Source organism: Myotis daubentonii, chromosome X (assembly GCF_963259705.1).
Source record: "Myotis daubentonii chromosome X, mMyoDau2.1, whole genome shotgun sequence".
Taxonomy (NCBI): Eukaryota; Metazoa; Chordata; class Mammalia; order Chiroptera; family Vespertilionidae; genus Myotis; species Myotis daubentonii.
In genome coordinates this window covers 5,994,194-6,012,759 of record NC_081861.1, presented here as the reverse complement: position 1 = coordinate 6,012,759, position 18,566 = coordinate 5,994,194, and the positions used below count along the sequence as shown (strand labels likewise).

The window sequence follows — 18,566 nt, the reverse complement described above, 5'->3', positions numbered from 1 at the left end:
AAGCAACAACTAGACTTTGATATCCCTTCCAGTGGTCGGCAAACTCATTAGTCAACAGAGCCAAATATCAACAGCACAACGATTGAAATTTCTTTTGAGAGCCAAATTTTTTAAACCTAAACTATATAGGTAGGTACATTGTTATTAACGTAATTAGGGTACTCCTAAGGGTACGCCTAAGGCTTAGGAAGAGCCACACTCAAGGGGCCAAAGAGCCATATGTGGCTTGTGGGCCGCAGTTTGCAGACCACGGCCTTAGGCAATCTAAGTTTTATCCAAAATAGCTTTCTACTAATTACAGGAAAGCCTTGTCCTGAACTTGAAAATAGTCTGATCAGGAAAGAGAATATGAAGTCTAAACTTAAACAGCAGGAAACTCCAATCAGAAGAACAACTTCTCTCTTTTTTGGAAAAAAATTTTTTTTTAATTTCAGAGAGAGTAAGGGAGAGGGAGGGAGGGATAGAAACATCAATGATGAGAGAGAATCATAGACCAGTTGCCTCCTGCACGGTTGCCTTCAGCAAGCCCCCCACTGGGGATCGAGCCCACAACTGGGGCATGTGCCTAACCAGGAATTGAAAGGTGACCTCCTGGTCCATGGGTCGATGCTCAACAACTGAGCCACACCAGCCAGGCCAAGTTTTCTCTTAAATGAGATCGACTTCTATCTTTTCTAGAATAGCTATTAGGTAGGATCACCACATAAAGTTGTGTAGTTTGTACACTTTATGAGGCTTCCATGTCTAAGGGTGGGACATCTTTCACAAGCAGAGATAGATAGATAGATGATAGATAGATAGATAGATAGATAGATAGATAGATAGATAGATAGTAGATAGATAGTAGATAGATAAATAGATAGATAGATAGATAGATAGATAGATAGATAGATAGATAGATGATAGATAGATTGATGATAGAGATTTCTAACAATATTCCTGCAGATGGCAGTCAAGTGCCTATAGAGCTAACAAAATTGGTAATTATAAAAACTTTCTGACAAATGAAAGTAAAATACCTTTAGCAAATAGTGCCTTTTCCTGATGTGTCCAAAGGTGTCTTATGGGCTCATCCTGCTACTAATTCCTTACATTTAAATGCAATGGCTCCCTTAGGAACTCCGTAGAATCCTATAAATCATGTGCTAAGAACTGATATCCAAAAGTACCTATTTTATTACATATCACATTTAACCTTAGCATCAGATTAAAACAGAAACCTGTAACAAAGATTTGAAACAAAATTTCTAGGGGTGCAGACACAGCCATGGGTACACACTAGTACATTCACTACCAGGAACATACCCAAGTACATATACTCCAATAGTTGAATAGTGGGATATAAAACTGAAACTTATGAACACAAACAGCAGTGTGGTGGTAGCCAGAAGGAAGTGGGTGCTCATATACGGAGACAAAAAATTTGACTTTGGGTGGTGGGCACATGGTGCAATATACAGATCTTGTAACATTGAAACCTATATGATCATATTAACCAATGTCACCCCAGTAAATTTAATAAAAAAGGAAAAGAAGAGACTCTTTTCACTTGGATGTTCTCCTAGAGAGATTTTTCAAACAGATAGGAGAGGTACTAATTCAATATATATGTAGGATTTTTCCCTTTAGATAGAGAACTAGATAAATGCCATTAGATTTTAAAGTTCACTTCATCATTATTTCACTTAGAAGAAGAGGAAAATTATTTTGTGTTGTCTTTCCGCCCATCCCTTTTGTTTTGAAGCTGCTACCAAAAAATACTGACAACTATATTTTCCTACTATTACCTTGTAATTTAAGGTTTCAGAATAGCATGGCAGACACAATTTCTGATACATGGATTTATATCTATGAGAAGAAGTGGATAGAACAAAGATATTCTGTTTATGCATTAATATTACAACAACATTTTCTACTATAAAGATACGTGAGCTTTGAAATGAGATTTGGCTGCTTTGACAAGGTCTCCAAGGTCCTGTTACTTTTTGTAGTGGACAATATCATATATAACCAACTCTCCATTACTAAGTTAAAATAAGACAGATTTAGGTATTTAATCCATGGTGCCAAGTAACCTTGAAATTTTATGAAGGAAGCTCATGGCAGGCCATGTCTCTTGTCCTCTGGGAAGTTCTTAGACTCAGTAGTTTAAACAGAACATTTACATTCCAGCTGTAGTAATTTAGATACTGCTGTGGTTAAATGGTTGAGTTTGCTAAGCACACACCTCAGAAGACAGGCAGCACTGCACTTCTGGGAAATGTGAAGCAAATTCAACATATATATCATCATGTAACAGGATCAAGTTCTGTCCACAGCTGACACTTAGTGGAAAGCTACCACTTAAAGCTCACCAATAAAACAAGGGCAGTATCAAAATGTCAGGGCACCGACATCTGAGTTACCATCATACCTCCACTCAGCTGAGTTGGTACTGTGTGGATTATAAATGAAAGCTGGACATTCAACAACCAGTATATGATGAGGTGATGTCATCAGAAGCCTAGAGAATAAAGAGAAGTTTCCAAGACACACTAAAACATAGCATGACTTGGCCTTGGACTTCTAGCAAATGAGAGTGTATGTTCAGGCCATTCTAGCCAGGAACTCTCAAAAATAGAATATATTTTTACATATTGAGTCAAAGCTCTTAGTTTCAAATGTATGGAAAAAAACCCTCCTGGCACAAGAAGTGGCTAACACTGCCTCAAGGTTTATATAGAGCATGGAAGAGATTGCCCCCACACTAAGTATTTAGAGCCATGGGTATGCATGGATACTCATTACTCTCACCTATACTATGTTCTGGCATGAAGGACAACAGTATGCACCTTGTTTTTCAAGTCTATCTTTCAGAAGGCTGATATACACATTATCTATGATTTGGGAGGGGCAGTGAGGAGGGAAGAAAAAGAAAAGGAAAGAAAAGAAAAAAGAAAAGAAGAGAAAAGAAAGGAAAGGAAAGGAAAGGAAAGGAAAGGAAAGGAAAGGAAAGGAAAGGAAAGGAAAGGAAAGGGAAGGAAAGGAAAGGAAAGGGAAGGAAAGGAAAGGAAAGGGAAGGGAAGGGAAGGAAAGGAAAGGAAAGGAAAGGAAAGGAAAGGAAAGGAAAGGAAAGGAAAGGAAAGGAAAGGAAAGGAAAGGAAAGGAAAGGAAAGGAAAGGAAAGGAAAGTTAAGGAAAAAGAAAGCACACAAACCTCATTATCCTTTCCAGGCTTAATACTAGGAATTGACTCTTGGTTGCCAGGGGCAGCTTCATGGGAAAAGTTAATGTATCTGGAGACATTGGGCATGAAAGCTTCAACTTGTTGTAGAAGCTGTTGGATCACTATACACTCTGTGTTTCTGAGCAAGGGTGGACATAATACTGATAGCAAAATGGTAGCACTGGGGTAGTTGTGAGGCAGCTCAGCTCTTGAAGCCAGAGTGCTTTATTATTGGCTTTTCCCTCTAGGGAGCCTGGTAACTAGGGTATGTGTATGACCCATTGCATTCTTTGCTCAGTGGAAGCATAAGATATCTGTTATCTTGGGTAAAGGAAGGGAAAATAAACAATCAAAGTAGTAGTCAGCCTTTTCTCTCTCCTAAGTGTCTTCTAGTCCTATTGGTGTTGAACTCTAGTAGCAATTTCAATCAAGTCTTTCAACAACACAGCAGACACTTCCTTTATGGGGTGACTATTGGTGGGCATTGGATATTTCATCACCTTTTGGCAGGTTTTTCCCAGCTTCTGTTTGAGGAGGGGAAAAGTGGGAGAAGAGAGGGAGGAGAGGAGGCTTGAAATGGGTAATGTCTCAGATGCTGTTACTTCCTCTATCTCCTTTCTGATTACTCCCTGGGCTGCCATTCTAAGGGGCATTTATATGGCATTTATATGGTACTTGGATTTTGGTGTGAGTGTGTCACTCACATTCCAGAGCTGAGATTTCTTGCAGTAGAAGAGCAGTGGTGACCTCGACAAAGAAGGAAATTGATATTATTTGTGAGAAACCAAGCTCATGTGGGAAGGCTATTGAAGCTGTCGACTGACAACAATGACTTCCACCTTATCCTGCCTTTACTCTAGGATAAAAGGCCCAAAGACTAACTATAGGTAAAAATACCATTCATTTCATTCTAATATCCTGACAATTATTTTGTCAGGGTGAATACAGAGAGAGGCACCTCCTCATATCTCCCAACTTCACAGATCCCTGCTGTCCCTCTTGGATAGCAAAGACCATTATTCTTAGGGAATCCCGTAGGGGGAGTTTTAGGTCAGGGAGCAGAGGGAGACCTTAACCTTTGTGGAATGCAGGTTGATTCACACTGTTGGAGCAATTTACACAGTGACTAATAGTATATAGCTAATCTTCTGAGTCACCACTAATAAGGGATACTGGTCATCCAGTGCTCATTATGAGTCCTTGATAACCATGCAGACATTACAGACTCTAAAGAGAATAGGAGATCTATTTTGAAGCTCACCACCGCCTACTTCACCATTGCCTACTTTCCCACCCCGTGCATGATTGAGTGCATTTGTGGCTTGCTGTATATTTATGCACATTCATATTTATTTTCCCTTGCTGATATATGTGTGTTTCTCTTCCTTCCAGTGTAAGTTCGTGTTTCTGTGTAGAAGTCTAGCATTATGTTTTTAAGTCAAGTCCGGTGAGTGACATTCTCAGGAGAATTAGTAGAGCAATTTGTTTAAAAAGCACTTTTGCCGAAACTGGTTTGGCTCAGTGGATAGAGCGTCGGCCTGCAGACTGAAAGGTCCCAGGTTCGATTCCGGTCAAGGGCATGTACCTGGGTTGCGGGCATATCCCCAGTAGGAGATGTGCAGGAGGCAGCTGATCGATGTTTTTCTCTCATCGATGTTTCTAACTCTCTATCTCTCTCCCTTCCTCTCTGTAAAAAATCAATAAAATATATATATTTTTTAAAAAAAGCACTTTCCACCCACAGATGTCCCTGAGAAGACTGGTCTGATTACAAAAAGGATCAGTTCAAATCAGAACTTTTTGGGAAGTTCTCAGAAGATCAAATAGCCTGATTTCATATCAGCCATTTGGGATCTAGGGAAGGGTATTGGCCTGCAAGCTGGAGGTACTGGGGATAGGATGAAAAAAGGTAAGGAGAGAAAGGAGGTTTGGTAAAAGGTTAAAAACAATAATAATAACAGACATAGTCCCTGACAGATGCCTAATTTCTCTTTCAATGTTTGGCTATACCACACAAATAGCAATTGCATTGAGTTTTCCAGGTGGCTAGAGATCTATTTATTTTGCATTTAACCAAGGGTCAAAGGATCTTTGCTGATGTTTTTGCTTAAGGGTTCCAAATAAACTTTCCACCATGTTTATCTGGGGGTGGACTAGGGTAGAGATGGTTTATTCAGTACTTAAGTTATTTTTAGATCACCTTTAAGTCACTCCTTTAGAAAAAAAGCAGCATTTATGCCCTGAAGGATTTCCAAAAAGAATACAGAAAGGCTGGGTTACTGTCCCCTCATTCCTGACTCTGAATTTCCCACTGGGAATCTGAGCAAGGCACTTGAACTCTCTGTTTGCCCTGATCTCAAAGAGTTATTGTGCAGATAACTGGAACTGATTAAATAGTGGTACAAACAAAAGCTAAGTACCAGAGACCTAGCCCTACCTTAAGGCAAATGGAATTTCAACTCAACTGATAATGACAACTAGTCAGTGCTTGGCAATGTAAACTCATGGAATCTGATTGTCCTCATACAAAACACCTACAACCAGGGTCTTACTATGAGTTCCGTTTCGCTGAATTTTAAATCTTACTAAAGTAGGCATGTCAAGAATTAGTTGTACAGTGGTCTTGGATCTCGACTTCTGTAAAAAGATATACTGCTTCTTTTAGAAGCTAAAGAATTTCATATTTTTGGCTTATGTAAGGCAAAATTTGGAAATTTCCAGGGCAAAAATTTTACAGATTAATGTAATATTGTATATATACTAGTCATGTTTTTTATAATTTTTTTTCTAAATGGAGGACAGTACAATTTAAAGGAGAATTACAATTTTATTAGCTATTTTCCCCCTTTTTCACATCAGGCTTGGTAAATAAATGTAGTCAATAATATTGTAATAACTATGTATGGTGCCATATGGGTATTAGACCTATTGGAATTATCACTTTGTAAGGTATATAAATATATAATCACTATGTTGCACACCTGAAATTAATACAATATTTTATGTTAACTATAACTAAAAAATAAGTTTAAAATAATAATCTAAAACTAGAGGCTTGGTGCACAAAATTCATGCAGGGGGGAGGGTGTCCCTCAGCCCAGCCTGCACCCTCTCCAATCTAGGACCCCTCAGGGGATGTCCAACTGCCGGTTTAGGATCGGGTCCAAACCAGCAGTCAGACATCCCTCTCACAATCCAGGACCACTGGCTCTTAACTGCTCACCTTCCTGCCTGCCTGACTGCCCCTAACTGCTTCAGCCTTCCAGCCTGATTGCCCCCTAACTTCTCCCCTGCTGGCCTGATTGATGCCTAATTGCTCCCCTGCTGTCCTGATCGCCCACAACTGCCCTCCCCTGCTGTCCTCATCACCCACAACTACCCTCCCCTGCTGGCCTGATGGCCCCCAACTACACTACCTTACCAACCTGATTGGCCACAACTGCCCTCCCCTGCTGGCCTGATCGTGTACAACTGCCCTCCCCTGCCAGCCTGGTGGCCCCCAACTGCCCTCCCCTGCTGGGGCCTGATTGCCCACAACTGCCCTCCTCTGTCACAACCCACCTCCTCCACTGTGCATGCAGCCATCTTGTGACAGCCATCTTGTAATGCCATCTTGTGATGGCCATTTTGTGATGATGTTAGGGCATGATGTGTGAGGGTGTGATACCACCTAGGCTATAATTAGTATAGATGAGCCTTGCTGGCATTGCTCAGTGGTTGAGTGTCAACCTATGAATCAAGAGGTCATGGTTCGATTCTGGGTCAGGGCACATGTCCAGGTTGTGGGCTTGATCCCCAGTAGGGGGCATGCAGGAGGTAGCCAATCAATGATTCTCTCTCATCATTGATGTTTGTATCTCTCTCTTCTTCTTTCTTCCTCTCTGAAATCAATAAAATATATTTTAAAAGAAGAAAATAAGCAAGAGACATACACAGACATTTCATCCAAGAGCATATACAGATGGCAGATAAGTACATGAATAGATATTCAATATCATTAGCCATTAGAGAAATGCAAATTAAGACCAAAATAAGATGTCACTATACACCTATTAGAATGGCTAAAATTGAAAAATAGTGACACCACCAAATGCTACAAAGGATGTAGAGAAACTAGATCACTCATGCATTGCTGGTAAGAATGCAAAATGGCACAGGCACTCTGGAAAGTAGTTTAGCAGTTACTTTTCAAACAAAAAGTAGATTTACCATATGGGCCATCAATTTCACTCATGGGCATATATTCCAGAAAAAAATGAAAACAATTTTTCACACAGAAATGTGTATCCATATGTTCATAGCAGCTTTATTCATAATATCCAAATACTGGAAACTATCCAGATATCCTTCAATGGATGAATGGTTAAACAAATTGTGGTACAGGCATTCCATGGAATATTATTCAGCAATACAACAACTTTGATTAACCTCAAGGAAATTGTACTGAGTGTAAAAAGCCAATCTCAAAAGGATACATACAGAATAATTCCATTTACGTAACAATTGTGAAATAACAAATTATAGAGATGGAGATCAGATTTGTGGATGCTAGGGGTTAGGGATGGGAGGGGCAGAGGGAGTGGATATGGCTATAAAAGAGTAGCATAAGGGAATATTGTGCTGATGGTATACAGTTCAATATCTTGATTGTCATGATTACCCAAAGCTGCACATGTAATAAAATTGCAAAGAGCAACACACACACACACACACACACACACACACACACACACACACAATGAGTTCATGTATAACTGGTGAAATCTAAAATAGCTCTATGAATTGTACCAAGGTCAGTCTCCTGCTTTTGTTTCTGTACTATAGTCACTGGGGAGGCTGGGTGAAGCGTGCATAGGATCTCTATACATTTCTTTGCAGTTTTCCATTAATCTATAATTATTTCAAAAATTTTTAAATATTAAAAAGAGTAACATTTTTGAATACTGTATATTTTGCTTTATATGTAAGGCATAATTAATTTCTTTATTTTGTATGAAAATTAATTTCTGTGCATTAAAAATCATTATCTGTCTTTTTGTGCCTACATTTTCCACAATATTTTTAAAATTACAGCCTTTAATGTGAAAAAATGCTAATTTTCTGGTGTAAGGATATGATAGTGGAAATGGGAGGTATCTGAACACAACTGAACCTAGAGTCTTACAGCCCATTATTAAAGTACTAGGGGCCCAGTGCACGAATTCATGCACCTTGAAAGGAACTGTGGGCCACGAGGCTGTGGTGGGCACAGGTGCAGGTCTTGGTCCAACCTCCGTGTCCCCACCTGGCCCTTTCCACTGCGGCCCCTGGTCCCCTGTCTGCTGGCAGCCCAACTCCCACTGCCCCTGCTCTCACGCACTGATAGTGCTGGCCCCACTCGCACCCACTGATGGTGCAGAGTGATTAGGGCCAGCGCCAGCAGTGGGTGAGAGCGGGGCTGGTGCCATCAGTGGGTTCAAGCGGCAGCTGCTGCCCCAATCGCCCCTCAGGAGCAGGGGAAGGTAGAGAAGCCCTGAGGGGCGATCGGGGTCAGCAGCTGCCACTCACACCCACTGATGGTGCCAAGTGATCAGGACAGGCACCGGGCACCAGCAGCAGGTGTGAGTGGGGCTGTTGCCAGCAGTGGGTGCGATTGGGGCCATCACAGGCAGCGAGTGTGAGTGGCAGCTGCTGGCCCTGATCTCCCCTCAGGAGCAGGGGGCAGTGGAGAAGCCCTGAGGAGTGATCAGGGTTGGCAGCCACCGCTTGCACCCACTGATGGCACCAAGCAATCAGGGCTGGCACCTGGTGCCAGCTGCAGGTTTGAGCGGCAGCACCAGCACTGACAGTGTGTGTGAGCAGGGCCAATGGTGGCAGCAGGTCCACGTGTCTGGTGGGACTGCGGCACATGGGAGCAAAGAATTTTCAGTAACCACCAGAGGCTCGCCCTGATGACAGCAACCAGTGCCCCACCTTGGTCTGGCTCCCCCACTCACCTGCTCCACCATCCCACTGCTGCCAATGCCCACCATGTTCCAGGCTCTGCTTCCTGCTGTCAACATCTGCCATGTTCTACACATGCCCCCTGGTGGTCAGTGCATGTCATAGTAACCAGTTGTTCAGTTGTTCTGTTTGGTTTATTTGCATATTAGGCTTTTATATATATGCTAGAGGCCCAGTGCCCAAAAATTTGTGCACTCGGGGGAGGGGGGGTTCCTCAGCCCAGCCTGTGCCCTCTCGCAGTGGGGGAGTGGGCCTAAGCTGGCAATCAGACATCCCTCTGGCAGCCCGGGAGCCCTCAGGGGATGTCCACTTGCCAGCGGGGAGCAGGCCTAAGCTGCAGTTGGACATCCTTAGTGCTGCTGAGGAGGCAGGAGAGGTTCCCACCACCACTGCTGTACTGGCAGCCATCAGCCTGGCTTGTGGCTGAGCAGAGTTCCCCCTGTGGGAGCACACTGACCACCAGGGTGCAGCTCCTGCATTGAGCATCTGCCCCCTGGTGGTCAATGTGTGTCATAGTGACCAGTCATTCCCAGTCGTTCTGCTGTTAGGGTCAATCTGCATATTACCCTTTTATTATATAGGATAGAGGCCTGGTGCATGGGTGGGGGCCAGCTGGTTTGCCCTGAAGGGTGTTCTAGATCAGGGTGAGGGTCGTGCTGGGGTGCCTGGCTAGCCTGGGTGAGGGGCTTATGGCTGTTTGCAGCTGGTCACACCCTCTTCAGGGTGGGGGTCCCCACTGGGGTGGCTGGCCAGCCTGGGTGAGGGGATGATGGCTGTTTGCAGGCTGGTCACACCCCCTTCAGGGTAGGGGTCCCCACTGAGGTGCCTGGCCAGCCTGGGTGAGGGGCTAATGGCTGTTTTCAGGCTGGCCACACCCCCTTTAGGGTGGGGGGTCCCCACTGGGGTGCCTGGCCAGTCTGGGTGAGGGGCTGAGGGCCATTTTCAGGCTGGCTAAGCCCCCCGGCGATGGAAGCTCCCAGCCTCTCCTTTTTTTCTTTTTCTTTTTTATTCTGAGATTTGTTTACCTTCTATAATTGAAACTTTGTAGCCTTGAGTGGAGCTCAGAGCCAGCCAGGGCGGGTGGGAAGCTTGGCTTCCTCCATCACCAGGGGCAATCCAAGCCTCCTGTTCACTCCAGCTCCGTGGCCATGGCCGGCTGAAAGCAGGTATCTGGGGTTTATTTATCTTCTATAATTGAAACTTTGTTTGCCTTGAGGGGAGCTCTGAGCTGGCCATGGCTGGCGGGAAGCTTGGCTTCCTCCATCATTGGGGCAACCAAGCCTCCTGCTTGCTCCAGCTCCGTGGCTGCTGGCCGCCATCTTGGGTGGGTTAATTTGCATATAGTCGCTCTGATTGGCTGGTGGGCATGGCTTAAGGCATAGCGAAGGTACAGTCAATTTGCATGTTTGTCTTTTATTAGATTAGATAGATAGATAATCTATAAATCAAATAGGGATGTTTGTTTAGGATTTTGTCAGTCCTAGTTGTGGCATGACGACTAAAAGTACATTTATATTTAGCTTTTAGAATGTATTTTATGCTTCCATTTAAATATGTTCATGAAAGGCTGAGTTACTTCATATTCCATTCAGAAAATAGATGGTATTATATCTAACACTAAAGCAAAGTTCCCAGCTAAAGCAAAATGCCTGTCTTGAGATTTGAAAAAATATGTTTCTCACATGTTTCTTAGCTCTTAGTTGCTCTACGTTATTTGTTATGTTGAGAGATGGCCTTCTGACATTCCCCTTGAGGAAATTAAGCATTTTGATTCAAGAAGCTTCATTGGAATTGTAGGTTGCATTAAAATTTAGAACTCAAAAAGAAAATTATGTTATCAGTGGACTTTCCCCATTTGTTAAATTGTATCAATAAGATTGAAAGAATTTTGACCCAGGAAAACAGTATCATGTCTGATTAATTATCAATTTGCTGAAAGGTTTCTACCTAGGCAACACATATATTCTGGGGAAAAACATGTGGCAATAATATAAAATGAACCTGACCTGTAACACATTTTGACATTCTTAGAAATAGATGCTATTGAGAAAATATGGCATTTTACTGCACTTTAAACTTGGAGAAGGAAAAGTACTCTCTAAGTGTAGCTATTAAGGTAATGAGTTATGAAGATGATAACCTACTTTCTCTTTGCCTTTGTGGGATGTCAAAAGGATAAATCAGGCAGAATGCACAAAATATTGTAAGCTTCATAGTAATTGTATGCTTGATACTTTTCCCATACAATAAAAGGTTTTACACACTGAATTCCACCTTCCTGATATCCCTTCACTGACATCTTTTCCTCTATCATTTCTCCTTTAATTTTCCCATTTGCTGACTACAGAACCACCTTCTTTTATCCAAATATCCATATATCCACCTTAGTTTCAAACCATTAATCCACATGTCCTCTTACCTCTGAACATGCTTTTTGGAGGACTTGTATACGTGAGACTCAATTAGGAAACTGAGATAGACCAAAGAGCATCTCAAGGCACCTCTGAGTTCTTAAATGAGGAGATGGTAGGTATATATACTTTATTCATTTGGGGGGTCAGAAAGATTGTCCCCTTTCCTACTTAGTCAAGGTTTATGAGGCTTTTGGTTCACATTTCCTTTATTTTTCATTATGTAAGATGCTACTCCTGGCTAAAAATAGTTCAGTGAATCATGAGCCAGAAAAAGAGTCTTACCTTGTCTCCAGGTAAGAAAGAACTGGAAAAATAAAAAGGCCCATCAGTTGGGAATACCAAGGTGAATTGCCCACCAGGAAAACCACAGAGATAGTAGGCAGACAGGGAATTTCCAAATAGCTCATTTCTCTGTAATAACCAAAGGGAGTTCATTTGGCATGGGCAATCTCTACCTTCTCTAGACTCACTTCTCCGCATTAAAAGTGCTCTTGCTGTTCCACTGGTCTCATGTTAGTAGAGCAAATCTTCAGCTGCTTCTGCAGAATTGAGAGCTGAGTAGAATGAAGATTTCCTTTCTTTGCATCAAGGGTTAAAGGAAATTTCTCTGCATTAAGAAGAAGGAACTTTTAAGAAAAGTAAGAACAGCCATTTGGAGGGGGATAGCTTAAGTATATAGTCATCCCATATAGCCATGGGCAAGGAGATGGACTGTTGACTATGAAATCCACTCTAATCATCTTAAACTCTTGAAAGTATACAGATAAAATGAGAAGACCCATTTGCTAGATTTCATTGTATAACTACACATTTAGACTTCCCTTGAAAGCCCAAGGCACATAAATGACAAAGTAATATAAGAAGCGGTTGTAATTTTTGCATTAGGTTGGCAGAAGTTGTTAAGTAGATAGTTGTAGACCACTAGGCTCTGTCCAATAAAGTCACAGGTCTTGTTAGTTGGCATGATAACACCCTGCCTTAGTTGTTTGTTGTGCAGGAAAATGGCCTTGTGATATTTATTTTATTTTATTTTATATTTTATTTTATATTTTATTTTATTTTATTTTATTTTATTTTATTTTATTTTATTTTATTTTATTTTATTTTATTTATTTATTTTATTTTATTTTATTTTATTTTATTTATTTTATTTTATTTAACTAGTTTTGAGTTTGCAAGGTTAGACCTGAAAAAGCTAGTCATTTCCTCCTAGATAATTGGCTTGAATTAGGATAAACTATCAGCATACATTGCTACCAGGTAAGTGGTGGTTGCTGCCTTAATTATGGCAGATTTTAGCAGCATTTGAAATAATTTTCCATAGTTGTGGTTAATGAAATACAACAGAAGAGGATGTTTTCAACTCAGTCCTTCAGAATTTTTGGTCCTTCAAAAATTACCTCAGTTTTAATATAAACATTAGAGAAGATTAGATTTGAAAGGTCTATCTGCTAACTTAAAGAGATACAAACACTTGGGTTCACTAATCCTAACTGTTCCAATGACTACTTGTTCCAACACTGGTTTCTTTTCCAGGCTTGAATAGAACATTTAACATACCTTAAATCTTCCTACCTATATAATCATAAAGCCTTCTGATGCTCTAGATTTTGGTTTCTGGTGAAGGAGTTCAAAAGCCCCAGAACTATGAATATCTTTGTGGGGACAGCAGGCACAAATTCTTCTACAGACTTAAGTTTGATTTTCTATTTATAGTCTTTATTTCCTTTCCCAGTGATCCCTGCTCTGCTACTCATGGGAAGGAAAGAGTCTGTGCTTGCATGGACTAATCCACACAAATCAAACACACTCTAACCTCTGGTAGTAAAGACCCACTAGGCTTGGACTATTAGTATGTAAACTATGCTCCAATATTTGGGGCAAAATACTGATTTCAAACTGAGCCCCCAATATGCTGTTGCAACCACATATATACTCACACTTTAACAAGCCTTGTGTTCCAATTTAGGGTTAAAATATTATCACCATATCCACGGAAGGAAAGAAGAAATATGTATTGAATTTCTAATTAGCTCTAAGCACTTTCATGCATTCCCTTGATCTTTATTAAGAGTTAAGTGTCATTATATGTGCTTTTGCAGCTAAAAGTTCTGAGGTTTTTACCCCAAAATACACACCTAATAAGTGATGAGTGGAGTTTCAAATCCAGGTTTATCTGACTCCAAAATCTACACTTTTTTCTGTACTAAATTGGCTTTTGCCTGAATATATGGCTTTGGAAATGTCAGAACCTTCATGTGTTTCCTACAACAGCAACTGGCTTTTAGGAGCCAATTGATAGGAACACTTGAGAACACTCTTTCTCACTGTCTTCCCCAAGTGTTATTTTCCCCCACTCAATTTAACTTTATAAACATTCATCAAGTACCTACAATGGGTAAGTTGTGGCACTCTGGGCACTGTGCCCATCAGACATAGGTTGGTTATGACAAGTATTTGTGATTTACCATGAGAATTTTATGCTGAGGTTTTCCTTTCTGACCTGCCCAGTTTTGGAATAATTTCTATTCCTGGTCTCAGGGTTATCCCTGCCATTTTTAATTTTATGGAATGTTACTTTATGGCAAAAGACCTGAGCGATATTAATAGTTTTTCCTGCTATGTCTTAGTCTTCCCGTGGTGAAGCAAGTGCCAGATTTTAGCAACTTTACCTGATGTTCTAGCAAGAATATGGTGTCTTGGAGAACTGGCATGACTTTCTCATAAGCAGGTTATTGTTGGAGTCCAAACTCCATGGAATTCAGTGCATATTAAGTGCACTCTCTCCCAAATGCTATATCTCTGCCCATACTGCACTATGAACAAATGTTTCTGTGAAAAACACAAATTGGATCACTGAGATGTCTTGTGGTTTTGCAAACTATTCTCTCTCTCTCTCTCTCTCTCTCTCTCTCTCTCTCTCTCTCTCTCTCTCCAAATCAACCCTCACTTTCCAGGAGAGGCAACATGTATTGTATAATTAGAAGAAATATGTCTAGGCTTTATAATCAGACAGACTTGGGTTCAAAATCATCCCTCTTTGTATCTGTGTATAACCTTGGAGAAGTCATTTGACCATTCTGATATTCAAAAACTGATATATAACATGATGATAATAATACTTACCTTGCAGTGCTGTTGTGAGTATCAGTAGTAATATATACAACATGCCCATCGGGATGCCTAGTCATAGTGGACGTTTCAGAAAAGGTGTGGATATCAGACACATGTTTGTAAGTACATTACTCTTTAGCATATGTATGTAGGAGTGAAAAGGGCAAGAGGGCTTGGCTGAGTTTCCAAATTTCTTTGTGTATCATTTTTAGTGTGTGTGTATTGCTATTAGTGAGTCTGTTTCACACTGGACTCCCCCTTGCTATTTCCCCTCCTCCTTCCGTCTCTTAATCCTAGTTTTTTAAGCCCTGTTTCCAATTAAAGGGCAGCCACCTACCCCTCCCAGAAGACAATTTTGTCTACTGTTTATTTTCTTGTGTGATTCAAGTGTAGCTGACCCCAGATCTCAGCTGATAATCTTTCTCTTCCCATTTTAGTCAGTACTGCCTTCTCCGCAGCAACATTGAACAGAGAGCTGCACACACAGTGATTAGAGCACAGTCTCAGAGCAAATGAAATGGTGCCTGAGAGATGGTTCCAGTGCCAGTGGTAATCCTATGTGCTACTGGTGGGAAGATGAGAATCTTTTGTCATCTACAAGGTTGTTAGTGCTTGATGCCACTCCCAGCCTCCCCTCCAATGTAACATGCTTATCCTATTTTGATTTATTTTCTACTCCCCTTCCCCTGTTCCTGGCCTATCAGCTTGAGTTATAATACCACTGATACCTTCTTTCCTCTCTCTTTCATTCCCTCTCCCTTAGTGCATTTGTACTCTTCTGGTGGCCCCTTCTGAATAGGCTCTCAAGAGTTAAACTGCACAAAATCCAAATGACAATAGTCAGCCTTGATCTAAGCCCTGGCCAGTGGGTGTTAGAATTTAATTACTGTGGTTAGTAGCCATTGAGGAGTTGAGCAGTCTTAATCCCTTAAACATAGCTTTGCTAGAGAGGGGGTGTAGTTCTACCAGGTGTTTGCCTGCAAGGAAAAGTTGGAAAGGGATGTAAATCTGGAGAGACATAAATGAAGGGTCAAAACTAGGAAAGGATAGCAGTAGGTCTTAGGGTAAAACATCTGAACAAGTTGTGGGAAGTGGCCACTGGGAAGGGGAGGCAATAGTAACAGTACCACTCTCAGTCTTTCCTAGTAATATCCTTGCAGAATGCCTTTACACAGTAGTTGCAAAGCCAAATTAAATTTTCATTATTGCTACTAGGAGCCATCCAGGTTAGAAAAGACTTTCCCTTTGGGCTCAGCATGGTATTACCCTCTTTTACTACAAGGATGTCTGCCAATTGCACACTGATTACACTTTTTTACCAGCAACAATGGTGGAGAGTTATATTGCAGGATGGCAGAAAATGGATAAGAAGGATAAACTAGGCTTTGAAAAAGAGACTACTAATTAAAATGATACCAAATAATACAGAAAACATCAAACTTAGAGATACAGCAAAAAGAGTCTTACACTGGAAGTCAGAAGATCAAAACTAATTTACACATAGTGACCTTGGTTCCTTACTTGAGTCAGTGTTCTCATCTGGAAAAAAGCCAATGGCATTAAATACCTTGCCTGCTCCTAAGGGTTATTTTCAGAGTCAAATGAGAATCTTCAAAGTCTTTATAGCTGACAAACTGCTGTGTAAATTAAACTATTATTACCTTACTTTGGCATTTAATATTAAAAACAAAAACAATAGCCAAGATTCACACCGCCCATCTTCCCCCGAATCCTGCTTCCTTCTGTTAATTAACAAAAAGGTATAACTGTCAATAAGACCAATTATTTAAACCTCACTTTTTTTTTCTTTCACTGAGGAGTAACTAGTCTTCCATGTCCTGTAAAACTCCAAGAGATTTTTAGCTCTTCCAGTTATTAACCTACTGGGGAAGTTAATTAATCTCTCCAAGCCTCAGTTCTCCATGAAATATGATTTAATATGTGCTTCCCATATAGTAAAGACTCACCAACTGTTAGCAATTGTTAGTATTATTACTCCAGGAAGCTTGTTCCTGTTGACCTCCTTTTACCAATTGTCAAAGCTTTTCAACTTTGTTACCTGGCCAGTAATTTCTCTGGAACCAAGGCTCTCAACATAGTGTCTTCCTTGACAGATTAGTGTATTCTGCAATCACAGCTCTTCCCTTCCCTCCAGTTTGGTGGGCTGTCAAACTACCATGCCTCATGCCTCCATATGAGGCAATTTTGCTCAGCCAGGGACAGTCCTCTTCTCAGAGGCAGCTAAGCTATCCACAGCTTTAGAATTTTAGTGGAAACTCCCTCACCCAATCCACAAGCCAATCTCACCCCTGAGGTGCCCTTACCTGAGACCTTGTTCCTGCTCTTGACTGCCACTGGTGGAGTAAAACAAATAAGCATGCAAACACACACACACGCAAACACACACACACACACACACCTGCACACACATGTGAATTAGCGAATTTCATCTTCCCTATTGCTGCAGAAGAAAGCAGAATCAATAGTTCTAGAATTTGTTTCTGACTACAAATCTCATGATTCTTGGATGGAACTGCAGAGCATTATGCTAAGTGAAATAAGCCAGTCAGAAAAGGATAAATAACACATAATCTCACTCATTTGTGGAATATAATGAACAACATAAACTGATGAACAAAAACAATCCAGAGACAGAGAGGCATCAATCATAACGTTGGGCCTCAGAGAGAATGAGGGGAGGGTGGGGGTAAGAAGGAGAGATCAACCAAAGGACTTATATGCAAGCATATAGGCCTAACCAATGGTCACAGACACCAGGGGGTGAGGGCATGAGTGGGGGGTAGGGGATAACGTGAGGATAAGGACACATATGTAATAACTTAATCAATACAATTTTTTTTAAAAATCTCATAATTCTTGTCAACATGACTTCATAAGGCTGAGAAAAAGTAAAAACAAAAACTCAACATTCCCTCTTTATTATCTAACCACTTCATCCCCAGAATACCTGTTAGTGAATGTATTCTTAGGTCCTGTGCATGCCTTCAGATGGCTGTCTGCATGGGACCAGTTTGGCAATAAGGCAATCTCTCCAACTCCCCAATTATATGAAGTTAGGTGATGTGGGCTTACTGCACCCACATTATTAGAGGCATGTGATGCCATGTTGAAAGAGATGGGTATTTTTAAAGCCCAATGAACAGAAAACAGTGCTGAGTCTTCATCACTTTGCTCTCTGAGTGAGTTGTAGCCAAATGAGCAACAACTTTGCATACTTGGAAAGTTCCTCTTGGCATTAGGTTGGAAGCATTTGAAAATGGCTCTAAACATTGAAGTCCCCAGGTTTAGGAGCTCCAAAAGATGGTTCAGCATGTTGTTAAAAAGTATTAACATATACAAAATGTGGGTTATGACATTTCAGACACCTCTTCAAAGAACTATAATTTTTCTTCTTCCCCATTTGTGAAATCATTTGCAGTATCTAGTCTCCGTTAACTAAACTAATGGGAAATCTGCACACATTATTCATCCATGGCTTTTCCTGCTGGGTGAAATAATGGCCCCTGGGAGAAAGAAATAAGTGAATTGAAGTGATTCCCAAGTTGGATTAGACACCCAGCCTAGATCAGAATGACCATCATCCTGTAAATGCTAAATGGCTTCTTCAAGGATTCACAGTTCAATGCAACAAAACCAGCATTCAAACCTGTGTGAAGGTCTGGGAAGACTCAGCCAAGCTCTTCCCCCTGCCTGGTGGACACTAGTCCCAGGGCAATTACCAAGAGTCAGGTTATTGTTTTCTGTACTTTGTCAGCCTGGATCCAAATTGCTTACCTCCTCCCTAAGCTCCAATTAGTGATCCTTACCCTCCCTAGAAAACTACAATAATAG

At 41.1% G+C, this 18,566-nt stretch overlaps 1 protein-coding gene across 1 annotated transcript in view; it reads left to right on the top strand.

Moving 5' to 3' along the window:
- DGKK (diacylglycerol kinase kappa) overlaps positions 1-18,566 on the top strand; it is a 259,182-nt gene that overhangs the window by 19,881 nt on the left and 220,735 nt on the right. Inside the window, exon 3 of the mRNA XM_059680086.1 lies at positions 8,462-8,480. Coding sequence (XP_059536069.1) covers positions 8,462-8,480 — 19 coding nt within the window. The remainder of the gene's footprint in view (positions 1-8,461; positions 8,481-18,566) is intronic.